A 26944-nucleotide genomic window follows, 5' to 3' on the forward strand; every position below is an offset into this window, starting at 1 on the left:
CTGGCTCACTGTGTCTTTACTCTTCTGAAGCAGAGCTTCCAGGTTCTGTATCTTCTGGTCTTTATCTCCGATTTGACGCAACACCTGCTCCAGGTCATTCTAAATGACAAGACGAACAAGACTTTTGGTATTTTGTTCATTTTTTTTTAAAAACTGTAAATCCTTTATCTCATTGGGGTTGTGATGGAAAAATGTTGACTTGAGCTGAATCTTTCTGTAAATAAAATCTTATTCCATCATGATGAAATTAAATGTAATTTCAGTTAAATACTCAAATTAATAAATCTTAAACACAGCTGTCTTTTTATGCTTTGTGCTTACTGACGATATAATAAATGTCTGAGGTGAGAGGTTACAGAGGAGCCTTACCTGCGCCTCGCGGAGTTTGCCGTTGGTGTTTTGCTGCAGTGCCTGCAGCTCCTGGTGCTGCTGCTTGGCTTTCTCCAGCTGGTGCTGCAGGTCTGTGCTCTTACTGGCACTCTCCTTCAACTGAGGCAAAAACAAATGAGCATCATTACTAATTTTATTGCTTTCACACTGTTTTTTGCCTATACACCTAACATCAGGTAAATTTGTTAGCCATTTGTTAACCAATCCTCTAAATTATACACCACCTTTCTAACTCTTTCATCAAGATTTGTGTGTGGGCTTTTTTCTTTTGTTTTTTTGGGGGGTATTTTGTCCTGTCCATCACTGATTCCTTCCTGAATTTTAGTCAAATAAACAAATCAAAAGTATATTTGACTATTTTTCAGTGCACAAAACTCTATCTACAGATATTCTGATGTTCGCTCTTTCCAATTCCCAATTTCCCTACAAGAATCATTAAAGCTCCAGCAGATGCCCACCTGTTCCTCTGCACGGGAGAGTTTGAGCTGCAGGTCGGCTGCTTGTTGCTCGCGGTCCTTGAGTTTCTCCCCCGACAGCTGCCTCTGTTCTTTCAATCGACCTTGCACCTCACCCAGCTGCCTCTCTGCCTCCAACAGTTTGGCATGCAGCTAGAAAAGCGCAGAGACGACAGTAAAGAGTAAAGTAGATAACAAAGGATGACAAAGTCCAAGAGCAAGAAATACCAGATATTTAGATGTTGAAAATCAACTCTACTGTGTTCGTTTTTTTATTCATGTTTTTTGCTGCACTTTAAACCAATATTATGGTTTAAGTCTGTTTTTTTCACCCTCCCAGCCAAAATATTTGACACGATATTATGTGTATAACTAAAATGTAAGTAGTAAATTATATTCAGTGTATTTTTTTATACTAATTTGCAACAACGTTCATCTAAAAGCACTTCATGTTTTGAAGAGACGTTTTAGACAATATATGCAAAAGCACATTTTCAAGAGCCTCTGATGTTTTGTTCTCCAACTCTTTCTAACAACAGAAGCATTTGTGACTTCTTTGCCTGCCTGACTCACCTGACTGATCTCAGTCTGCTGCTGAGCACCTTGGCTTTCCTTTTCTTCCCGCTGCTGTTCCAGCTGTTTCCTCTCAACCTTTAACTCTGCATGCTTCACCTCTAGCTCTGTAATCTCACTCTTCAACTTTGCCACCTCTTCAGCCCTCTCTGAGACCTCCATCTGGGCTTTGTGCAGGGACGCCTCAGCCCCTGTGGCCCGAGCCTGCAGCTCTTGCACTTCTAATTCCCTTTCCCTCAGGCTTTCTTGGACTTCCTTCTTGGAAGCTTTCTCAGCCCCTAGATGCTCCTCCAGATCTTGATACTCCTTCTCCTTGCGTGCAAGCTTTTCAGACAGGCTCTGCAAGTATAACAGAAGACAACATCAGTCAGTTATGCGATCTATGCCAAGACATTTGGCCTTTATGGTGGTGAAGTTTTTCCATAAATTGAACAAAACTTGTGAATGACAAAACAAGAGCAAGCAAAAATGACTGCCTTGTGTTACTTCTTGGCAGTGAGCAGGGTCTTATTGAAAAAGACTGATAATGTTACAGCCGCTAATTAAGTCACAGCGGAACATGAACCATTTGTCTTTTCTAAATTAAAACCGTTAGCGTGATAGGAGTTGCACCACGTCATGAACACACCCCGCCCCGCACGACCTCATGTGATACGAGCAATGGAAAAGAACAGTGGCCTGTCAAGAGTCAAGAATAAAGTGAGGTATGCCATTTCTAGAGGATGGTTTACAACACAGAGCTGCACAGCACTTGCTCCGGCTGCAAACTTGGCAACAGGGCGACAAAGAAAATAATGTTGTTAATAGTGAAGCATGCCGCTAACTAGGAAGAGTGACAGGGGATCTGGATTTCACAGACATCCAAGAACCCTCGTTAGATTTTTGACCCCCACTCTGCATTTATGCATTTCCTTCCTTCTCCGTGTTTTCGCTTTTCTCCTCTCGCTCACCTCCTCCAGTCTCTCACCATCTGCTCAACCTTTTTTTTGCCCCTTTTTATTCTCATGAGATAAATATCTGTATCCGGTCTCGGGTGTCCTGTTGTTAGGAGAAGCACAGGGCAGTGGCAACGTGCTGGAGATCCACTTCTCTAATCCCCTTCTTACCAGAAGGCTGGAGGACTGCTGTTGAGAATTTAATCTCTGGCTACGTTTCCCCAGTTCCCGTTGCAGCAGTGCTGTTACCTGTGACTGCATTTCACCCCTGCAGTGCAGCGCTGGTTTAATTATAGTGCCGCCTGTAAGTTTTGCCAACATATCTGGGTTGTCAAAGACAGTTGGTGACAGCAGGGTATTGTGATGAGACCTGATGCTGAGCAACAGAGGAAGGTTTACAGCAGCTGCTGAGACTGAGTAATGTTACTGTGGGAAAAAGTAAATCCTACACATTCTTGCAGTGCAACAGATGTAAAAGTAGACACGTTTGCACCTGTGCTTATTCGTCCAGAATAGCTACAACAGCTGTAGCTGTTTGGTTCTGGTGTGGTGAGCGTGTGTTACCTGACTTTGCTGCTGCAAGTTATTCAAATTGCTCTGCAACTCATGAATCTGTTGCGTGTAGACGGCTGCTTCCTGAGGACCCTTCTCCAGCTCTGCCTTCAGTTGGGATATGGTCATCTGCAGTCCAGTAAAAAGGACACGTTAGACTCTTTCTCAAAGACAAATGTATATTGAAGAAACAGAAGCAGCACTGTAAAGGACTGGCATAAAATAAAACACAGACTAGTAATGAACAGGCTTCACTTCCACAAAAGCTAATAAGTAAATAAAATAAATTCACAGACTAATAAAAGTAAAGAAACCTCAGACAAAAACGAAACAAAGCTCCAAAGAAATGAAACTAAATGTGGGGGCCAACTTGTTTACCTCCAGTTTACGAATCTTGAGTATTGTGAGTGTTGCGGAGGGGTGCAGTGTGTGAGAAGCAGAAGGAAGAAAGGGAAAAAGACAGAGGGACAAAAGTGAGTCACGAAACAACAGCAAGCAGCAGCACAGAGCTGCTGAGCTGAGAGAATAAAAAGCTGAATATTTCACACAAACATGTGTTTAATATACTAAAACAACAGCGAGTTGGAGACAGCTGGCAAATTCCTAACAGCGCTCCTCGTCAACTATATCTGACAGCTATTATATAATTAAAACCCAGACCTCTAAATATTCTCAAAATCTGCTTTTTTCAGTGTGTAAAAAAATATGAGTAGGTCTTTAAGATCATTTGCAGAAGGAGAGGTTCAGGGCCCGCGGCTGCCTGATAGAGCTCTAAAAATAGTCCTCTCCTTCTGGGAGAAAAATGGAGGAAATAGGGCTGAATTATTCACCATGCATTAATTAAAGGCTGAATTAGGCACAAAGCCCAAAGAACATCTGAACTTTTTCAGAACTTATTACAAAACTGTTTCTTGTCTTTGGTAAACTGTGAAAAGTAAGTCAAATTAAACTTTTTCAAATATTTACACAGACAATGAAAACAATCGTTTTTATGTGACTGTGACAGTCAAGAGCGTCAAACACAACAGGTGCTTCGGCGTTCTAACCTCTGAGGTAGTGTAATTAGCCTGCAGTTGCTCATAATGGTTTTTGAGGCGCTCTGACTCTTCCTCCCTCTCACGGGTCATGTTGTCCATCAGCGTTTGCACCTGGACCAGCTCCTTCTGCAGAACCTCGACATCCTCAACGCCCGGTCGCTGCAGCTAGGGGGCAGAGAAAAAAAACACTATGTTTTAAAAAAAAGAAAAAAGGACCGGGTCACAACAAGTCCAGCAAGAGACAAAAGCTATGTGAAATTCACCAGGTGTGCACACGTTAAAATGCTTTTGAACAGCACCAGTACGATGTTCTGACTTCAGTAAATCCAAGAGTCTACAGCTCAGTGGTTTTAGGATTAAATTTACTGTTAGTTCCATTAGTGTATAGCTGATTTTAAATTGTCAATATGTGACTGAAGTGCAGCCATACATGCACATGCCATATCACTGTGCCCACCATGTTTGAGAGCAATTGTTTGCTTCACATCGTGACCTGTATCGCCCATCTCCAAACTTTTCTTTTCCCATCATTCAGTTTTCATCAGGCTGAAGATTTGTTTGGATTTTTTTAAGAGCAGTCTACTCCGGTCTTCCTGGTCCTGAGCGTAACCAGTGGTTTGCACCTTGTTGTAAACATTCTGCGTTTATACTCCTGAAGGCATCACTTGATTGTAGACTCTGACAATGATACTCCTACGTCCTCGAGAATGTTTTGACTTGGTTAGATGTTGACAAGTTTTGGGTTTTTTTAAACTAAGAATGAATTTGCGATCATCAGCTTTAGCTATCTTCTGTGGTCTTTCAGGCACTTTGAGCTGGCTAGTGTGTTTCTTCTTTTCTTCTTAAGAATGTACCAGATTGTTGATTTGGTCACTTTTAAAAGTTTTACTCTCGCTCTAATGTTTTTATCTGGGTTTTTAAACCTAATTATAGCCTCCCTCACTTGCGCCAAAATCTCTATGGACCTGATATTGAGAGTTCGAATGAAAAGCTATCAAAGCTAAGATCAATGCCTGAAATCAACTCGAGATTCTTTACTTGCTTAGTTTGTCGTGGAATAATCAGAGAACCATGAAGCTGGTTATCAATTTTCCAATTGTTCTGATCTTATGAAAATGGGGGAATATGAATAAAAATGGCCGTCATTTCTAAACAGGTAATGCAATTTTTTCATTAAGCCCTTTAAATTAAAGCTGTAAGTCTCACTTATATCACATATTGATAGTTTGATTTAAAATCCAACGAAATGATGTAGAGACACAAAAAAAAAGGACCTAGCTGCATTTTTGGGTGAAGCTTCCATAAACCAGTTGGAACAGTTAACACCTGTTCAGGCCAGACGGCACAGGAATATGAGCATAATTGTACGTTTGAACCACACGACTCTATTGCTGAGGCCAGTTCGCTTTTTTGGTGATAAAAGTTTTTTAAGATTCCATTTTTCTCAACATGTCTTTGACAAATGTGTGGACAGGGCCTGTGTTGATCCTTCAGGAACACAGCTCAGAGTCAAACTGAAATCACTGTGGAGGTCAAACTCTAAAGAAAACATTTACTCGAGAGAACAGAATAAATAACAAAAGACACTTGGAGCGTGTTGTTGTACCAGCTCTGTTTGGAGTCGCTCGTTCTCCTCCTTCGCTTCCTGCAGTTGTTCGTTCAACTTGGCTAATCTCTGGTCAGCAGCCTCCCTGAGGCTTTTCTCCTCATCGTAACGGGACTTCAAATCTGTTGGATTCAGTGATGGAAAAAATGGAAAAAAAAGAAAAAATCTAATCAGATTTATCCCGGAAAATACTCATTCCTTGAGGCTGGGTTGAAAAACGAAAAAAATCTGAATAAGGACAAATGGATTTGTAAAAGGAAAATAAATAAATGATGATGCAGACCCACAGACACAGGCCTCCCAGTTGTCCGGCCGAACACTAACCTACTATCTCTGTGGCCAGCTGGGCAGCCTTCTGCTCAAACAGGTCTTTCATCTGTTTGATGTTGAACTTCTCTGTCTCAGCTTCATTCAGCTTCCTTTCAAGTACTGAAAAACAGCATGACATATTAGCGACTGATGATCTGCTGTGTAGTTACACGTGCACTTTAAGGGTTCCCTACCTGAATCATCCGCGCTCATCTGCCCATCGTTCTGCGGATGTGAGCGAATGAGAGAAACACTGCATTAGCATCATGTTTTATATTCACAAAGTCACCTCTTCATTAAAACATGTTTTTTTTTAATCTTGAAGCATTTACCTGCTTCAGGTGTCCTTGGACTTTGTCTAACTCCTTTTTTAGCTCACCAGAGAACCATCTTTCCTCCTAACCATGAAAAACAAACTCATAAATCAAGTTTGCAGAATTATTTACACCGCTCGCTAACAGGTACAGTTTAAACGCAGCTATACCTTGAGAGAAGTGTGCAGGTCCTGGACCTCCTGCCGCAGCATTGTGAGGTCTTCCCTAAAAGAGCAAAAAAAATACCATGTTGATTAAAAAAAAACAAACACTAAATTAAACACTGCCACAAACATACTGAGGTCAGTCTCTATGCTTTGATCAGAAACGCTAATCTCACCTAGTGGGGGCCACGTGAGCAGGGAGGTCTCCGGTATCATGGAACAGCTCATAGTGCTTGAACAGCTCCTCTGCAGAGTTGTGAGACTTCATGCACTGAGGACAGATGAAGCCCTGCACACAGAAGTATGCCATTAATGAAAACTGCTTCAGTTAAAAAAACATAAAAACAGCAAAAACTAAAAGAAAAAACAAAAGTAGAAGTTCTCAGTTAAAAGCAAAGTGCATCCACATTACCTCAGATGTCTGATCGTGGTTAAGGTCGGTGCTGGGCTGCTCTGACTCTGCATTCTGGGACCCTCCCTTCCCGGGAGTCTGGTGAACAGAAAATAAGACTTTTATGTTGAAGCTCAATACCTCAACGCGACAAAATTAAAAGTCCATAACTTATAACATTGTGATCTATTGAAATCACATTGTTATAAGCATTAACAACACCATTTGTTTTAAGATTTAAAATATAACTGAGATGACTCGTGTTTCTCTTCATCTGTAATATTTATTGTAGTTAATAATCTCTGGCAAAGGCACATATCTGTCTATGTAAAGTCTGACATATTAAAGAACCTAAAGTCACATTTACCCATACATTCATTCAGTAAGTTCTTATCTTCATCAGTTCCACAGCCAAGCTAACATTCATGTCTTTTGAGTGTAGGAGGAACATGCAAACTCCACATAGAAAGGTCCAAGCCAACCAGGAGATTCAAACCCTGAATTTTCTTACTGTGTAACAGTGGTTACCAATGCATAACCTGACCATGTGGAACTAAAACACCCTACAGAGCCTGGATCTAGGATTGTGTTAAGGCACAGATCTGGAGCTTCGACACTTCTTCAAGGGAAGATTTTTAGAACGCCAAGATTCATTCCAGCCCTAACTGCTAAGGCCAAACTAAGCTATCGGGCACCTGGGCTTCATGATAAAGAGGCAAGGCAGAGGCCTTTCTAGCAAGAGACACATGAAAGCTGCCTGGAGTTACGAAAAGAAAGGACCTCGACTGTGAGAAACAACATCCACTAACCAAGCAGGAACTATTTGATCTCAATGCTAAGTGTCATGTCAGGAGCACACTTTGTAATCTGGCTAGGAAATATTTTTAAAATTTCCCCAAGACTGATTTTCCTTGTACAGTTCCTATCAGTGCTTCCAGCATTTCACATATATGACACTGTGGTGCTAGTGTGGCTATGCTTCAGTCACAGATTCAGTTTTAAAAGCAGCAATGATTTACCTAGACTATCTGCCTTTCCTGTGTTATTGCATATCAATAACTATTTGACATATGTGTTTACATATTTTCTGTGACTTCATGAAATGTGCAAGGCTTTAGCCCACTGGCCTGAAAAACAAACACATTAGCTAGGTGTTCGGCAGGTTTTCCATTCACAAAAAGGATTTATTGGTGCAGGTGACATGAATGAAAGAGGTCAAAATTAGTGTTTGTGCAAGTTGGGCATTCAGCAAAGACTGACCTAAGTTTGTTTAAAGGCTGACAAAACACTTAAGGGTTGGGTTGCATTACGGAGCAACCTTTAACCCTAGTTCAACAAATAGTGTGTGTGTGTGTGTGTGTGTGTGTGTGTGTGTGTGTGTGTGTGTGTGTGTGTGTGTGTGTGTGTGTTATGTAATATTACTAGCCTCAAAAATAAATATACATACATTAAAAATATACAAAACTGTATTATACTACAGGCCTTCTTCAATAATAGCAACTGCATTACCAGTGGGATTATTATTGTACATTGTTTTGAAATGGACTGGAAATGCAATATTTGTCATCTTTTAAACTGCTGTTAAAACCTGTTGAAATCCTGTTAAGGTCAAGGGTGGTGTTGCAACTGTGATATGGCAAAGGTATAAAATGAACTGCAATCAGTATCTTGTAGCCTGATAAGTATTTGAACCTATCAAATTACCTGAGTGTCTAATCACTCTGTAAATAAGGTGGTTCAAAAGCAACTTCTCTTATATAAAAAGTAGGGGTGCAACGATATTCGTATCGATATTGAACCGTTCGATACAGTGCTTTCGGTTCGGTACGCATATGTATCGAACAATACAACATTTGTAATTTATTTTATCAACTTTCCTTCTGACGATGCTGTCTGTGTTGAGCGCTCAGTGAATCTGCGTTCGACTACTCCGCCTAGGCTGCACTGTCGAGCGCAGATCCACTGAGCGCTCAACACAGACAGCATAGTCAGAAGGAAGAGCGCAGGGCAAGCTAGCGAGACAGAAGTTAAGCTCTCCTTGCAACATGGCAAATTGAACCTCCCCCACCCTCATTCAGATCTGGCTTTGGAATTATTTTGGTTTTCATGTGACGTATGACCCTGAAGGTAAGCGCGTCATGGACTAAAGTAAAACAGTATGTTGGATGTGCCACGCAATGCTCAATTACATGGGTGGGAGCTAGTGTGTTAGCGCAGTTAGCTCGTTAACGTGTTGGCCGTCTAGCCCCACGCAGGGTAGCTCGTTAACGGAGATTTGCCGTGTTGTGGCGTTAACGTCATTTCAACGAGATTAACGCTGACAGCACTAGTGGGAACACAACGAATATGACTGCACATTTACCCGACATCATCCTAGTGCAAAGACAAGTGGAAGCAGACAAAAACAACAAGCATGCATGCTACAAACTTTACCCGAGTCATTTAGACAGCCGTTAGCACATGATTCTCCTTATGGGGACCTGATATGTTTAATATTGTGGCGAGCTCAGACAAGGAGGAGACGGAGGTATCGTTTGGTCTTGCTTCCCGTGAGCTAGCACAGCCGTTTATTGACATCTGCAGAAGAACACTGCCGCTAGCTAACTGCTCAGCGCGGCAACCGCACAGCAACAACAACACACAGAGCGCCCTCTGACCCCGGAAGGACACACCGTCGCAGCGAGAAGGCGTCACCCGTCACTATGGCAACATAAACAAAACATAACTGTACAAACAGAACCCCGAACAGCCCTGACCCGCTACATAGCCCCCACCTAAGGGGTCAGTCGTCCCCGACGACCCCATTACCCCACACAAAGTCCTGCAAATGTCCAGGTGCCTTCTTTTGGCGCACCGGCCGGTCACGACCGGCGGGGGAAAAGTCACTCGGGTCAGAACATGGGGTGCCACCATCATCCCACTTCTGACACCAATGTGGCGAGCTCAGACAACGAGGAGACGGAGGTGTCGTTTGGTCTTGCTTCCCGTGAGCTAGCCAGGGAGCACAGCCGTTTATTGACATCTGCAGAAGAACACTGCCGCTAGCTAACTGCTCAGCGCGGCAACCGCACAACAACAACAACACACAGGGCGCCCTCTGACCCCGGAAGGACACACCGTCGCAGCGAGAGGGCGTCACCCGTCACTATGGCAACATAAACAAAACATAACTGTACAAACAGAACCCCAAACAGCCCTGACCCGCTACAATATGCTGCTGAGAATATAGCCCAGAAGAAGCGTATAGTATAGCTTTTATTTTGGAAAGAGCCATTTCTCTGTAATAAACTCTCTTTTCCAAAGATGAGTGATTCCTCAATCAGATACAGGTGTTACCGCGCCAGATCCGCGGCCCCGAACCGTAGTAAGGAAACCTCTGGCAGTTACTTGAAGGTTCCGTAACTGACTCGTAGCCGGCAACAGCTTACTATACAGGTCAACTCCGCTAGCAAAAAGATCGAAGGAGGCGTAGGAAACTGCTTCACCGAACTTTATTTCTTCTCTAAGGCACGAACACCGCGTACAGTGGGCTGAAACAGTTTACTCACAGCGAGCATCGCCGACACAACTCTGGCTGTCGAGGGAGTTATTATATTCCTTTTATTTATTTTCTTTTCGTCTCTTCTGTAGCTAACCGTTACTTTTTCCCCTTCTCCGCTCTCTCTCTTCACACACACACCAGGCAGTCCCGCTACACACATCCCGAATACATTTCCCATCAGGCTTCATCCTTAAAGGGCCATGCCTGTAACACAGGGCTTGCAAAATCGCTAGCCCGACGTCCCGGGGCTAGCGATTTTTCCAGTCGGGTTACCAAAATCTATCTCTGCCCTGCCCGTTGGGCTATTGTAGGAAGAAAAAATATATGTCAATGCTTTTGCATTCTTTCGGAAATGTAGCTGGGTAATTATGTCATTGGCATCGGTGAGCCACTGTCAATATGTGACATATTGAAATCGCGTTTGAATTTGCGCTTGTTTTTTGCTTTCACTTTGCAAATGTCCAGGTGCCTTCTTTTGGCGCACCGGCCGGTCACGACCGGCGGGGGAAAAGTCACTCGGGTCAGAACATGGGGTGCCACCATCATCCCACTTCTGACACCAATGTGGCGAGCTCAGACAAGAGGAGACGGAGGTGTCGTTTGGTCTTGCTTCCCGTGAGCTAGCCAGGGAGCACAGCCGTTTATTGACATCTGCAGAAGAACACTGCCGCTAGCTAACTGCTCAGCGCGGCAACCGCACAGCAACAACAACAACAACACACAGGGCGCCCTCTGACCCCGGAAGGACACACCGTCGCAGCGAGAGGGCGTCACCCGTCACTATGGCAACATAAACAAAACATAACTGTACAAACAGAACCCCGAACAGCCCTGACCCGCTACAATATGCTGCTGAGAATATAGCCCAGAAGAAGCGTATAGTATAGCTTTTATTTTGGAAAGAGCCATTTCTCTGTAATAAACTCTCTTTTCCAAAGATGAGTGATTCCTCAATCAGATTATTTTTTTATTCTTTTGTTTCAGCAACATTAAATTTAAAAACTGTACTTTTGAGTTAAAATATATATTTATAATTTTAATAAATGACAAATTAAAAAGGCATGAACATTTTTTTTGTATCGAAAAAATATCGAACCGTGACACCAAAGTATCGAACCGAACCGAAGTGAATTTTGTGTATCGTTGCACCCCTACTAAATAAGTAGATGTGAGCTGTCTTCTCTAAACAGAGCATGTCTCCCTTTAGTCCTATTAACCCATAATAATAGCCACAAGGTGGTGACGGTTACAAAGCTGCTACTTCTTATTTTGGCTGCTCCCTTTAGGACTTGCCATAGGGGATCATCTACCTTCATTTTTTATATACTGTTGTTTGTTTGTTTGTTTGTTAATTAGTTAGTTAGTTAGTTTGCTTCTTTTAATCAATTTTAAATCATGCTTTTTATTTGTTCTTGTTTCTAATGTCTCTGTAAAGCACTTTGAATCACCTTGTTGTTGAATTGTGCTATACAAATAAACTTGCCTTGCCTTGCCTTCATCTTACCCTATCCATACTATCCCCTCTGTTGCACCAACCCCCTGCATGTACTCAACATATCCAAACTATATCAGCCTTTCCTCTCTAACTTTGTCTCCAAACCACTCAACCTGGCCTTTTTGTCAGTCCCACTGTCTCTTATTACCATCTTATAATAGGACTTTTCAGTCTTCCTGCCATGCTTCTGTCCCAAATCAGCCCTGACACTTATCTAGACCTCTCTGTTCACGACCTCCAGGTATGTTTAACCTCTTCTGCCTTCACAATTTCCCGTCCTTGCAGCTTCGCTGTTAATAATTACAAGGCTACAGATAATGTGTAAAAACACAGAACAAAACAGTACTAAGTGCTTTAAAAATGTACCGACCTAAATAAAAACGGAATGGGTAAAGATTTTTCTTATTAAATTGTGATCTAACTAATGTATACAAACTAACGCGAGGAGCGATGCCTTGTGGTAAATGTAGTCTTCTAAGAAGCTAGCCAAGTAGCTGACCTCTGCTCTTTACTCTCACAATTAACTTTAAAGACAAGCAGCCAGTTTAATTAACCCTGCCAGCATGAACAGTTTTGTGTTTACTTGGTTAAAACACGTGTTTCTACGTTGTGGTGAGCCAGATGATAACACTTCCCAACACTAGTAGGTAGCTAACGTCACTGTTAGCATGTGACGAGAAGACGATGAATTAACCTACCTACTCCTGTAACATAGCTAGCTAACGGAAAGTACGAATAGAAACTGTGTCAATGACTAAATATATCAGCTTTTAAAGCTCTCCCATAATGAAATAACCCTTAAGAGGTATAAAATTTAAGTATATTATAATCCACAGACTAGTTTCATTCCTGTCCACTTTAGCATGCTCGTTTTATCCAAGTTAGCATTTAATGGTTAGCTGTGTCAGCCCAACGCAAGGAGCGCTCGATGTATTCACTCCGACCTGCAGGAACTTTTTCAGCCTACCAGTTCACTAGCTAAACGTAAACCCGCCCATCAGCGATACGTTTTGTATCAAAACATTCGTCTCCACCACGAAACCAGACATAGACAGGCCTGTGTCTTCTGAGGAAAACGTCTCCAGTTGCCTAAACAAAAATCGATCCCGATGATTGCTTTGTCCCCCGGATAACTTACCATTTGCAGTATCCGTCTGAGCATAGCCTCGATTGTGTTTTGTCCCGTCAAGAAATCCTGACAGTTTTCAAAATGCCAAGTTTACGTCTGTGAACGGCGAACACCTGACCGGACTCAGGGAACAGCAGCGACGGATGGGCGGGTCATGGAGAGGATGGCTCAGCACCAGGAGGATACACAACCTGGTGATATTCAGGATTACATACAAGAGCCGTCATGCTCTGCAGCACTCAATAAAAATCTGTCACAATAGTAATTATCTTTAAACGATGTTTATTTAAATATTTTTGCACACAATAGAATACCCCAGTCACACATGGACGATGAGGAAAGATGTTAGATGGGCTTTCCTGCCAATGGTAGCCTAGGAAGTTAAATTATGACCATATTTGAGCTTTTTTCCCCTAGGTGTTAAAGGACTTCCATGCACAATACAACGCTTTGAAACAAGCACCATCAAAAAATAATCACATAATAAAAAACGGATTTCCACGATCCACAGTTTATTTCTCCAAAAATAAACGACTCTCAGTTTGACTTTTAACTGTGCACGTTTTGGGTGTTTGCTTCAGTTTTTTTTCCTTCTTTGCATACTTAATTTTCCATTTCTATGCTTTGTGCTTGTAGTTGGACTGTACCATTGCCACCAGGGGGAGTAGTCTACAGCCTGGTATTAATGGTATAGTCCAAACACTAAGCCCAAACTAATCACAGGGAGAAAAAAGATGAAAACTTACTTTTAAAATATATATATATATAAATATATGATTATGTTCTGAAGCAAAAAGCCTAAATGTGGACAATTAAAAAGCAATAAATAAAAACAATAATATTAACTTGTGAAGAAACTGGATTAAAGTTTAAAGCAAAGCATCAAATAGAATCAGGCGACCATAATTCCTGTCATACTTTTCGGTCCATGTTTCCCAGCGGAACATAAATTCAGTCACTGTGCACCCTCTGTCGTAAAAGCAAACCACATTTTTCTTAATGTCCTATGGAGCCCAGCTTCCAAAAACTGGGTTGTTTTGACAGCATGTATAAGGCTTGATTTGTTCTGTTCATTTACTTTGTGTTTATGAAGGCACTTAATGGGAGACTTTGTGCAGCATTTGTCAGACTCTTCTAAGGCATCTCTGCAGATACACTATATAAAACATTTGCTATAATGCACTAGATTATAGTTTTTCTGAGGATATGTGCCATTTCATGTTTGATTCAGTTCACTATATAGAAGTTTTTCTCTAATTTACTCAGTTTTCACTCACATTGACAGCATTCAAATATATACACACATGATTTAAGGCTTGTTCAGTGTCACTAGTGCTTAGAGATGATACTGTGTGCGCTGAGGAAGTAATAACAATGCTGTCCACGCTTGCTGCAGACTTTACCTCATCTCTTTTAGCAGAATTCCTTACAAACTTCCCAAGGTAGCAGTTTGTAAAGTCCATCCATAGACTTGCAGCTACTCTTTTTCAAACATCTTGCACATTGTTTGGCACTGAGTCACTGTGGGAATAAGGCTTCCTCCAGGAGCCAACACTTCCCCATACCGCCTCCAGGAAATCACCAGCACACAGTGTGTGCCGCCAGTCAAATATACAACATCTAAGACTAAACAGGCCTTTATATTGCATAATCAGTGCACTGCAGTCTGCCTAAAGTTGAAAAGGAAATGCTTTACAGGAATTTTTAAAAAAAAAATACTACCGGTACATTAAAAAAAGTCTTAAATACATTTGAAAAACTTTTTCAGTGTCACTTCAAATCAGTCTCAAGAAGTTCAGCTGAAAATTCATTTCCTCTCAGAAGACCTGCTCTCTGCCATTATGGCTCCTATCTGCTGACTAGGTCTGAGCAGTGTGTGGAGCAAACAACATAGTGGGGTGCGTCATCATCTGTCATGTGGGAGCTCAGGCCATTGCCGTTAGCTGGGCCACACATGGGAGTGCAGGTGGGATTACAGGTGCCCTTAAGTCTGTGTAGGTACTCTGCATGGACAGGCTTGTGGCTCTGCAGCACCCTTATGGCTTCATCGACCTTGAACCACTTCCTCTTCCTTCCTGTGAAGAGATTGAAGTAAAGTTGAATTGTTTGCATGTGGCTCACACGATCAGTGTTGTGCTTAATGACACTTCAATACAATGTGTGGGAAATTGTTTTAAGTCCGTAACACATCCATCCTGATAGATGCATAACTGCTAATATGATATTGATAAATATTCTTAAAAGATCACAATAAGGTCTTGATTAAGGTAATCTAAACAAGGAACAAGAAACAAAACATTTCTCAGCATATGATTGCAACATTTCAGATATTAGGTCACAGGAAACCATAAGCTTGTCCATCCCTTCTGCTCATTTCTCAGTTGGCACATCCTCGATTCCTTTCCTCATCTCCTTGCATCTTGGTCCCTCCCACCAGAAATGTGATCACAGGAGGAGAGGAAGAAAGATGAGGAGAGAGATGAGGCAACAGGCAGTTAGCAAAATGACACATCTTTGTTTGACAACTGTCATTTTAAGGCAGTTGATATCATGTTATGATCTTGGTGAGCTATATACTTTTAAAAAAATATTAAAGAACACTCTGAAAACACATCAGAGAAGATGTGTTTTCAGAGTGTGATGGAAATCGTTTGATGGAAATGAAAATTATCAACGTACAGAGGGCTCAATTCAAGACACCCCCACATCAAAGTGAAAAGATTCTACAGCATGCTAGTCTATTTTCCCGAAATGTCACTGCAGCAACTCAAAATAGAACTCCGTAATTTGTATGGCCCCTACATGCTTGTATGCATGCCTGATAATGTGTGCACAACAGATGGTGTCCAGGGGGATCTTCTCACAAGTTGGACCAGCACATCACTGAGCTCCAGCACAGTCTGAGATGCAACCTGGCAGCATCAGATGGACCGAAACATAATGTCCCAGAAGTGTTCGAGTGGATTTAGGTCAGACAAGCATGGGGCCCAGTAACATGTATCAGTTCCTTCGTCCACCAGGAACTGCCTGCATACTCTTACTATTACACCATGAGGAACCCTGACCCGCTGCACCAGCATTGGGTCTGACAATGAATATAATCCCGATATCTAATGGTCAGGGTGCTGTTGCCTACCCCATAGAGCTCTGTGTGTCCCTCCATGGATAAGCCTCTCCACACTTTCACTAACCCACCACTAAATCAATCATGTTAAACAATGTTACAGGTAGCATAACGCTCTCCACAGCTTCTGCAGACCTCTTAAAATCTGTCACACATGCTCACTGGTGGACCAGCCAATTCTTGTAAATGCCAGTTGGGCTCCACAATGGCAGGCAGTGAGCGCAGGGTCCACTAGACAATGTTGAAGTCTGTTTCTGATTGTTTAGTCAAAGGTATTTACACCAGTCACCTGCTGGAAGTCAGGTAAAGCTCCATCCTGTTCATAAAGGAACAGATACTGGTCCTGCTGATGGGATCTCCCTCTAGGAGATTTGGACTACATGGGAAACTTCCGTAGAGTCTGAGTCCAGGCATCACCGCATGCTGCCGGTAGTGATACTGACCCTAGCCAATGGAGGGAAAGAATGTGGATCATTCCTGTTTTGTTAGTTGTCTCATTGTTGCCCCTCTAGTTTACCTCTAGTTATTAATTTCAATAACACCAAAGCAGCAGAGTGGCTGTAGCTCAGGAGGTAGAGCACCTACTGATCGGAAGGTTGGTGGTTCGATCCCTGGCTCCTCCAAGTCTGCATGCCAAGTATCCTTGGGCAAGATACTAACCTCAAGTTGCTCTCCGATGCATCCATCGAAGTGTGAATGTAGTTAGAAAGCACTAAGTATAGAGAAAGTGCTTGTGAGAATGGATGTGTATGGGTGAATGTGGCATGTTGTATAGAGCGCTTTGAAGAATCCATTTACTTAACTGACCAGATCAATACCCCAGATGTTTAACTGGTAGCAGGTAAAAACTCTTCAGAGAAAGATACACAATGATACACCGGTGAATCCTAGATAATTGCTCCTCAGACAAACCTCCTCTCTTCCGTGTCCTTCAAATGCATTTAAGCAACTAAAACATTTCTTAGGGCAATACAGTGAAAATAACTTGCACAGTGGAGAAGATGAGGCGCAAATCAGAAAGAAAAAAAAGATAAAAGGCCCATAATGAAGCTCTTGATTTGAGCACTATGGGTCGTACACAGGAAATAAGCGTAACAAACAAATCCAAAAAAGGCACAAGGCAGAAAACAGGAAAGGGCAAAGTATCCAAAATACAAACAAGGCAGAGTTAGCAGGAACTAGCTGTGGCAAAGATTAAGGAAAGGAGTGTGCGTACTGCAAAGACTCAGTGTTTAGATGATTAGGGTCAGGTAGTGCTCAAAATGCATGAGATTGAAAATGGAGGAGACTCAGACTGGACCCAGTCCATAGGGGCAAACATAGAAATGTAATACGATTTTTAAACTTAGCAAAGACTTCTTGAACAAATTTTGGATACCAATATCCACAAAGCAAACCACACTGTGTGTTAATTGTATTTAAAATGCTCCAAAGGGCACGCCACCATTAAGCAAACATTGTATAATTTGTCACAGAGAGCCTGAATAAGCGCTGAGTGAGACTGCTGAATGAAAGGATGACTAAAGGATCATTTTATTCACCACACACAAAAATAAACTGTGCATGTCATGGCACCAGTGGGTGTCGGTGTGGACATGGGCATACTTCAGACAGCCCTAAACCCTAAAAAAAGTATCTTCCATAAAAATGATCTGTCCAGCAAAGCGACAGCTGGAAGTTATTTATACTTTATTCAAACTCATCTCCTCCCATTCAATTCCAGCACTTTGCTAAAGGGATTTGCCATGCTCTGTGATAACTGGAGCCTGGTGTGATAATGAGGAGGAGGATGCCTTCACTTCATGTTGGCACCCTGAAGAGTGCCACCACTACCAGCATTTAAGGAGGCGAGGGAGTCAATTCAACCTGTAGTAGTAAACCCTTTCTGTTTAGTCGCAACCTTCGTGTAGGGCAAAAGAGGACAAGTAAGGGGGGCTGCTGTGGTCAGTGATGATAACTGGAAAACAGCTGGGCACAGCAAACACTCCTCCCCCTTATGAACAGGCTGAACTCTTACTTCTGTGGGTGAAGGGAGTAAACGGCCACAACCACATTTTCCAGTCCAGTTAGAAATAGTTTACAAGTTACTCAATCCCGGGAAAAGTATTCCATTTAAAATATCAGACAGTGAAAACATCCATGAAAACATATCGAAACATGTACATCCACCTTATATGCGTTACAGTTTAGAAAAACATTCTATATAAACTTAAAGTCAACATAGATATTGGCGACGTGTAACGAACCGCTTGCTATATTAGAGATCTCCATTCGAGCATACTTAATGTCTGACCTACATGTAATCACAACATACACCCACCAGCAACTATCAGTCACACCAGGCTAGTACCAGGCTGGACCCCCTTTGTCTTCAGAACTGCCTAAACCCTTTGTGGCATTGAGTCAAACGACGCTCAGTTGGTATCAAGGGGTAAACGTGATGAGGAAATATCTTCCACACATTTACACCACCAGCAGCAGCCTGAACTGCTGACACAAGGTAGAATGGATCAGTGCTTTCAAGGCGTTCATGTCAAATTTTGACCCTGCTGCCCGCAGAAATTAAGACTCATCAGACCAGACGTTTTTCCAATCTCATGTTGTCTACTTTTGGTGAACCTGAGTGAATTGTAGCCTTTTCTGTTCTTAGCTGACTGGCTGAGTGCCACTTTTTAGCTGTAAAGTCTAGAGATGGGTGTGTGGAACAATCCCAGCAGATCAGCAGCTTCTGAAATACTCAGATCCACCTGACACCAACAACCACGATACATTCAAATCACTTAAAAAAGAAAGAAAGAAAGAAAGAAAGAAAGAAAGAAAGAAAGAAAGAAAGAAAGAAAGAAAGAAAGAAAGAAAAAAAAAATCACGTTAGCTCCCCATTCTGATGCTCGGTTTGAACTTCAGCAGGTCATCCTGACCATGCCCACGTGCCTAAATGCACTTGGTTGCTGCCATCTGATTGGTTGATTATGCTAATATAAATCAATTTAAACCAGTTTAGTTACAATTCAGGCTGAATTTGTGAAAAAATAAAAATAAAATCTACAGCTAAATGAAGTGTTGAACTGCCCTGTGGGAAGTTATGAGCACAGTTGCATGTTATTTTATTTTGACAATCAGCCAACACAGGATGAAGGAAGAGGCAAAAAGACAATACAGCCATTGTGAAGGACATAATCTGGGAAACTGCTACTCAGTTCATGAATCTGTTATTCATGTTTTCCATAAAACAGACACATGGGCAGACATGTTCAATTGTCCAATTGTTCTGTTAAGAATTTTAGATCAAGGGTGTCAAACCTAATGCCCGGGAGCCAGAATCGGCCGGGTAAGGATTTCAATCCAGCCCACTTGATGGTTTTGGAAAATGTGAAGGATGGCTTCAACTGTGGACTATTATCTGTTTTACTTTATTTCCTACTGAAAAAGACCTGCTCCCATGCCATTCATATTACACCAAAGTAAAAGATAATTAATCGAAAAGTACCTGTTTTTTATCTACAATAGAAATTTCTGTTTTTTGTTTTTTTTTTTTACAATGGGTCCACAGTAACAGAAACATTTCTTCATCTCAGTTCTTTCTAAATGACAAACTTTTGAAATTGCACTTCTTTTTTAGTATTAAGACATCTGAGGGATTTAATGTGTAGTTAAACTTCCTTAAGTGGATTGGAAGTGGGGGTTTCAGTCTTCCGCCCCATTCCAGATCAAAGCTGTATGTGGCCCTCGGTGTAAAATGAGTTTGCCATCCCTGATTTAGATCAAATGAATCAGTGGAGCTGTTACACATTCCTCGTTGTGTTTTGTTCCTCTTCATTCTGCTTATGGAGTCATCTTATGTGTGCCACCTTCAAAGGCAGTAGATTATCTGAAGACTAATGCTATATATGAGTTTATAATCCCTTTCACATTTATGCGAATCAAAATGTGTAACCTAAACACTTAGTTGAGGCATGTTTAATGTGAGCAAGTGATTCCGGTAAAAAAAAAAAAAAAAAAAAAACCTTGCCAATGCATGATCCTAAGCCAAGATCTTGAACTAAGAGACTGAAAGCCCTGAAACTCAACCCTGAAACAGAACATGTAATGCAAAAAGTTGCTAAAACCTTTTGCTTGCTTTTGTTTTTTTGTTTTTTTTAATAAACCACAGGATCTCAAAAAACATGCATATGAGGGATGCCCGTAAAAAGGAGAACACAAAAAAAACCCTCAAAAATCTTGTTACCACAGGAATATTTTTCACTCTTTTCCCCTTGTAACTTAGTTTTGTGACCCTTGGCTGCTAGAATAAGATACTATAATAAGACAAAGAGGGACACAGAGGCATACCAATGTTCACAGAGTCTTCCCAGTCTTCCAGCATCTCCGTCACCACGAGGGTGTAGACATAAGTCCTGTGCTTTCTGTCTTGATTGTGCTGCAAAGGTTTACATGAAGAGAAAATGAATTTATGTTTTTCTGACAAACCACCAACGCAGTGCGTGCAAAGCCTTCATTAAAAAAGGCAAAAACTGTGATTAGCCGTACCATTTCTTTTATAGAAACTCCATGAACTAAACAAGTTGATTGTCTGACCACAGACATACAAAAACGCTAGGTGCGGCAGTAGGATGATTTTATACAGCACTATGTATCGCGACATGATTACAAATTACAATTTTTCATAACATACCTCGAATATCCCAAGCAGTCTGCCGAGCTTTCCCTTTACACCAGCCTGCACACATAAATCAGAGTCATTATTAAAAGTGATTGCCCACAAGTCATAATCTAAAGTATTCAGGTGAAACTGTCCTTTCAACACACTGTGCAGCGAGATCACTTGGATTCGCGTCATATATGATCCCAGGTAGACATAAACATAGTCTAAATGACAGAAACACGAGACAGGGGGCTTAGCTCAAGTATAGTACACAGTTAGGACACAGCTATCATTTACAGTATCAAACCATAACAGACATCCCGGTCATTGCTGTAATGTCTTCCAGACTTCTTTAAAAAAGCACACTAAAATGCACACAACGGCCTACAAGGCTTTACAAATTTATGCACAAATAAAAATTAACAAATGAGGCTCAATCCGCTTTGAATCGCCTTTATCCTGATCTGCGTCAGCTCCGTGAGGCGTAGGATGTGGGCAACTGGAACCCCTTCCTAAATGTCACTGCCATACTTCAAAGCTGTCAGCACACTGCTATCCATGTCAGAAGCTCACAGCTCACTTTGCTGTGAACAATCTGGCCAGCCACCAGCAGCCTCCTTTCTTAAACCACAGCATGATAAGCTGGCTATCCATGCATCCTTGCCACATATTTCTACTTCTGTTCTGGATTTTTGGCTGGTAGAACAACAGGAGCGACTTGTACTGTGAACAGCGATGACACTTCTGACAAAGATTTACTGATTTCACTTTCAGTTTAATGTGTCTGTCCTTTGAGCCCATGATGCATACATTGCAATCAGAATATATGATACTGAGATGGAAATTAGCCCCCCAGTGTTCAAAGTCATGAAATGTCATGATTTTTTTTTTTTTATCTTCCACTTAAATAATGAGATAATTCCTTGGAAAACCAATAAACATTATCAGCTGACAACTGATAAAATTCCCTATACTTATTACTTTTTAACACTATGGTAACTTTGTGTCACTTCCAATATTAATAACCAATATTAGTAACCAAAAATGGTTACTAATCTCAAGGAAACTTCGGAATGCTGCTTTTTATATTGTGCTCTGTATGAAAAATAACACTGTCTCTGTAAGGGGTGATTATGGAAAAGTCCGGAGCCACCTCTCATTTCTTTACATTTTGATTCCCAAGTACTAAAAAGTGGTTTTGACCAATACTTCTCCAGGCTTTATTCAAAGGATTCTTTGTTTGTTTGTTTGGACATTAGTTGCTTTTTCACTCATTTTAAGTCAGCTTCTTGTACCTCATAATTTTCATATGAAAGTTTTTGGTTTGTTAAGGCAAACCTGTGAATAATTCAAGCATAGAAAAGGCAAATAGCAGGCAACTTAGCAAAGATCCTATTTTTAATTGTATCTTTAGCCACTTCGTGTCCTTTCGCAAAAACAAAATCATTTGTACGCATTTCTTTAGTTTATGAAAAATGATAGCACAGCTTGAAAAATACAAAACAGCCTTTTTACACTAATAAATAGAGAAAACTGGACAGGTTTACACCTAAAAAATGTATCTACAGCAGTTAGTGGCAATCTGTTTAACATGGTAGATTCACCATGTAATACATGACATGAAAATGAACCCAAACATACTGCCAGTGCAGTAAAATCATACCTGGATATGAAAACAAACAATGAAATTCCATCAGTCATGGATTTGCCCCCTCAGAGCCCAGACTTCAACATTATTAAAGCAGTGTAAGATCATCTTGACAGAGAACGGTATGAACGGCAGTCAACATCCAAGATGAGCTTTAAATGTCCTTCAACAAAAACACGTATTCCCACGTACGTTTCAATAAGTCACTGCACCTATTTTCTATTTTCATTGCAAAATATAAAGAAATGGGGTGTCGTTCATCACTTTGCGCAGTACTGTATAGATCCTAGGCTTTAACCAACAATGCATGCAAACAATAGAAACGTCTTTATGGGTTTAATTAGCGAACAATCAATTCACCTCTTCATACACCTCCCTGACAGCAGCTCCACAGGGCTCCTCATCAGGCTCCATTCCCCCTCCTGGCACGATCCACTGGTCTGGATGGCGACTGCTGCTCACCAACAGCACCTGCCAAGGAGAGAGAGCCCTCCGTCAGGCCTCTGCTACTGAGGTTGGGGTGCAAAAAGCACAGCAACAGCATGCCCGAGTTCAGCGTCCGTCAGCACGGACGCGGTGGCCAAACGAACTGCTCGTCATTCAGCAGACGCATGTCGAACATCTCGCATATCATTCCAGTCATTCACTTCATTTACTTAATGCAACATGAGCGCTGTGCGAATGATGCTGCTCTGCGTGTCACACTCTTTGGCACATAATTTAAATAGACGAATGAGAACAACTAATGTAATGATTCATGTATCGGCCTGTTTTTAGTTGTCAATGGATTTAATGAAAGATAATTCATAATCTGGAATCTATTTACAGTACGGCCAGCTTTAGCGTTTTGAGTAGTACCAACATCAAATGTTATATTTAATCCCACTCCGTTTGAAGAAGTACAAATCAACGTTCTAACCCAAAGAAATATCCTAAAGCTGCACACTATTTTTAACTGCCGTCCAGCCAATGCAGTTTGGTGTTTTGATGACGAAGTTACTTGACCTTAAACCCAATCCGGCATCACTGACCCACATTGAGTTCATGTAGGACTGCCTTCTGAAACCTTAACACTGGGCAACCAACTCACTCTCCAGTCAGGCTAACACTCACCTGTGTTAAAAACGCCAGTCGAATAAACCCTTTCCACATTAAACACAGCTGTCACAGCAGAGGTTTCCCTCTGTAAGATCTTTCTGCTCACGCTGCCAAATGGAAGCAACTTTGTGAAGCGCCTAATGGTAACATCTTCATATCATCAAAGCTGATCTCTTTGGGTAATAAATGCTTAATGTCATTTATCACCCAATATATATGGGTGATATATACCCAGTGTATATGAGTGTAACACTTTCTCACTCTGCTCCTTTATTTACAAACTCTCTAGAAACCATGTGATTTATTTTTAACAGTGCAACTCTGTCCATATCTATGAGTGAATAAAATACTAAGTTATTAAGGTAAAAGTCACTTCAATGTCCAAGTTCATACTCTTCCACAGCAGACACATCTCTCTACGCATTTACTCTGCTCAGTGAGCTAATTTATTTAGCCATGGCATTGCCAAAATCTTAGTTAAAATCAAATGTATGTGTTTACTCCACATCATGGCTTCTGCTTTCTATGGCTACTCACATTAAGCCACAAAGAGGAAGGCCAATTATTTTAGCTGGTTTTGTATTCCAGGTGACACATCTCATCTTAAACAAATCCGCGCAGGGTCCAGGGGACTGTAGAAACACCGCAAGTTGCCTCAGTGACACAAATCCACACAACGTACACATGCATGCGCAATTTCACACAAACGGCATGTGAAGCACGTAGGCACTTGTACAGACACAGCTACTCGCACACAGACAACAGGCTTTCCAAAAACCACCAGATCAGCAGTTACCTCTCTGTATCAAAACAAAGAGCTTAGGAGAGGAGGTTAATGACCCCGACAGGCACCAAACACGATCGGGGGAAAGTGAGGAAGCGTTTGGAGTGGGCAGAACCCCGACATCTTTACAGTCTGATCCCACTCCGGCCAAATTCTACGGGCTGAACGATGTGTTAATGCCTTTCAAAAGAAGCTAAATTTAAAAGGCAACCTTTGTCTCAGTAAATGCCTTAATTAAGGATTCACTGCTTGTAAAATACTTACATTGGTGTCTAAAAATAACAATTTATCAGCAAATAATAAGAAGAATACATTTTATCTATAGGCACCTTTTCAAGTAGGAAGCAGAAACTTAAAATTAATGTGATTAAAGGGAAACCAGTGAAACTGTTGAAAGAGAGGAGTGATGTGTTCTGTGGAAAGGGTTCAGGTAATGACAAGAGGAGCAGTATTTTGGACCAGCTGAACTCTAGAGGGAAGTCTGTGTGGATACGATTACAATAATCAATACCAGATGCAACCGGTCAAAATAAAAACTTTGACAGACCTTCAGAAAGCCTGGAGAACTTTTTCTCAAGACAAGGCAGGCTTTGTGGAATATAATATAAGGAAATCAGTTACGGATCAAGACTTTTCCACAGAAATGTGTGGTTACATAGCTGTGGACATGTAAAAATAAGTAAATGAATAAATATATGACATATCAATATGTTGTGAAACCATACATCAGGTGCCACTGAGTGGGGGTGGGGGGATGTCCCCGGACAGATAACTGGTGCATCTCCCCACTGTACCTCTATCCAATAAAAATGTATATACAAATTTCAATTTAAAAGTCAACTCCATTCTGATAAGTGATAAGCTGCCTCAGCTCTGCTGTTTCACTAAAGCGATGGTTGGGGCTTTAAGTCAGTCACTTAAAACAGATTATTATGGATTTCCAACTCTTGTTTGGTTTTTATATGTACCCATTTTCAGTTATCTCAACTATAAAAGCAGGAAACTAACTAGGCATATAATTCTTTTCTTTCTCTCTTTGCCAGCCATATTTTTCAAGTAACCTATATTTGAAAACAGCAAAATAAAACTGGAAATTCTGTAGTGTGCCACCGCAATATTTTTGGTGACCTCCATACGGCTACCCCTATGAAAAAATTCTGGAGGCGCCCCTGGTAGGGGCCCAGGCACAAGGAGCAGGAAAGGAAATCTGTCAGGGAGTAGCAAGTGGCTGTACCTTGTTTCTATAAATTGCAACTGATGGGTCACTTGGAGTTTAGCACACTGTAACAGCCACTCAGCCCCCTACTCATCATATCACATGTGGCCCAGAGTTAGTCTGCGTCACTAGGCAGACACATTTAGACCCAGAACAAAACAACGGTAATATTAACAAACTTAAAAGTTTCTTATCCAAACTGGCGCATCACTGAATAATAATTTGTGTTTCAGTCAATGTCTGTGCTTGTTATATGACATACATCACTACGTACATGTGCTGTATACTTACACATTTCCACGAATGACAAAATGATAGGCGACTGATTACACGTAACACGTTAAAACCTCATATTCAGCTCTCTAATTTAAAGACAAACATTTCTTTCACGTGAGTAAAATGGCTGAGAACATTTGCTTTATGGTTGCGTCATCATTTGAATCAAAAAGTAGAACCAACTGGCCTCAGGAGTAGCAGGTATCTCAGCAAAATTAGATTTAGTAAAACCGCATCAGCTGATGTGTTGGAAAACAAACTCTGCACTACTTTATTTATGACAGGAGGTGTTTATGGGCCCATAGCTGTGAAATATATGCAGAGACTGCTCTGCGTTAGAGATAACTGGGATGATTATATGAGTAATCTGGATGTCCTTCTTGGCAAGAACGTGAAAAACGATGATCTCCTGTTGAGTGCCAGCTGCAGCCACACACCCTGTAACAGGTCAAATATTTGCCCCCCTCCAACCTTCACCTCTGCCCAGCACCTCAATTAAAGACGAGCCACGTGAACGCGCTCCCCACACACTGAAAGTCAGCCAGACGCGCGATAAAGCAGGCTGCTGTACTGTCAGGCACAGCGGTTAATTTGGGACTGTGTCAAAAATAGAGCGTGTTAATAAAAGCCCTCTCCTCCTACAAATGGTTTAACTTCACAGCTTACCTCGTCCTCTGTTTCGTTTTTGAAACACAGACACGCCGCTCTCCTCTTGAACCCTTCGACGTCGTACGTCCTGGTCTGGTTGGGCTTAAACTTCATCATATAGAGGCCTTTTTTTCCGAAGGCAGGGAAGTGTTGGGAAATCGGGCTTCAACCAGTCGCTGATTAAAGTGCTTTCAGTAATATCCAACAATATCGCAGCTTGGCTTCTTCAGACACTTCCAGACAAACCATGCAGCTGGTCCATTCATTCCTGCGCTCCGAGCGCGCGTCAGGCTGCATCTGGTGCTGTGCTGTACCTGCTCTGCTGCTTTAGTGCCGCTGCCAACACGCAGACTGGCTCACATCACGCTGTGGTGGCTGAGCTGCGACCAGCTGACCTGAGAGCTGCGCAGCAACAAGCCCGTCAGTCCCCACCTTACATCCGTGTTTATCACTGCGACGCACAGGCCGAACAGAAACGAGTCTCCTTTATGGAAGAGAAAAGGTGACTGAGCTGCAAGATGGAGTTGCTGTTAAAAATCTCCAAATCCAGCCAGGATGCACTTGAAGAGCGTGTTAATGCCCACGATAATAAGTGCACTGACTCATTTTTAATGCAG

At 41.7% G+C, this 26944-nt stretch overlaps 2 protein-coding genes across 3 annotated transcripts in view; both read right to left on the minus strand.

Moving 5' to 3' along the window:
- eea1 (early endosome antigen 1) overlaps positions 1–13065 on the minus strand; it is a gene marked incomplete in the record, with an annotated part of 19183 nt that extends 6118 nt beyond the window's left edge. The window contains 15 exon segments of the mRNA XM_014340536.2: positions 1–99; positions 370–489; positions 849–998; positions 1419–1757; positions 2918–3034; positions 3284–3298; positions 3952–4107; positions 5549–5670; positions 5873–5977; positions 6052–6082; positions 6190–6255; positions 6342–6396; positions 6512–6624; positions 6748–6825; positions 12901–13065. Of these exon segments, the coding sequence (XP_014196022.1) occupies positions 1–99; positions 370–489; positions 849–998; positions 1419–1757; positions 2918–3034; positions 3284–3298; positions 3952–4107; positions 5549–5670; positions 5873–5977; positions 6052–6082; positions 6190–6255; positions 6342–6396; positions 6512–6624; positions 6748–6825; positions 12901–12924 (1590 nt within the window).
- A 914-nt stretch (positions 13066–13979) lies between these two features.
- Positions 13980–26892, minus strand: nudt4a (nudix (nucleoside diphosphate linked moiety X)-type motif 4a). Of its 2 annotated transcripts, XM_005943691.3 has the most exons (5): positions 26346–26884; positions 22666–22776; positions 20688–20732; positions 20345–20432; positions 13980–14966 (listed from the first exon to the last, which is right to left on the minus strand). In XM_005943691.3, the coding sequence occupies exons 1-5, from the start codon at positions 26442–26444 to the stop codon at positions 14740–14742; spliced, it is 570 nt and encodes a 189-aa protein (XP_005943753.1). In that variant the 5' UTR covers positions 26445–26884; the 3' UTR covers positions 13980–14739. The 2 variants fall into 2 exon arrangements, with proteins under 2 accessions (XP_005943753.1, XP_042084957.1); XM_042229023.1 differs by lacking the exon at positions 22666–22776 and having other exon boundaries at positions 26346–26892.
- Between the last annotated feature and the right edge of the window lie 52 nt (positions 26893–26944).

Source organism: Haplochromis burtoni, unplaced genomic scaffold, assembly GCF_018398535.1.
Source record: "Haplochromis burtoni strain Fernald_Lab_line unplaced genomic scaffold, NCSU_Asbu1 Contig_375, whole genome shotgun sequence".
Taxonomy (NCBI): domain Eukaryota; kingdom Metazoa; phylum Chordata; class Actinopteri; order Cichliformes; family Cichlidae; genus Haplochromis; species Haplochromis burtoni.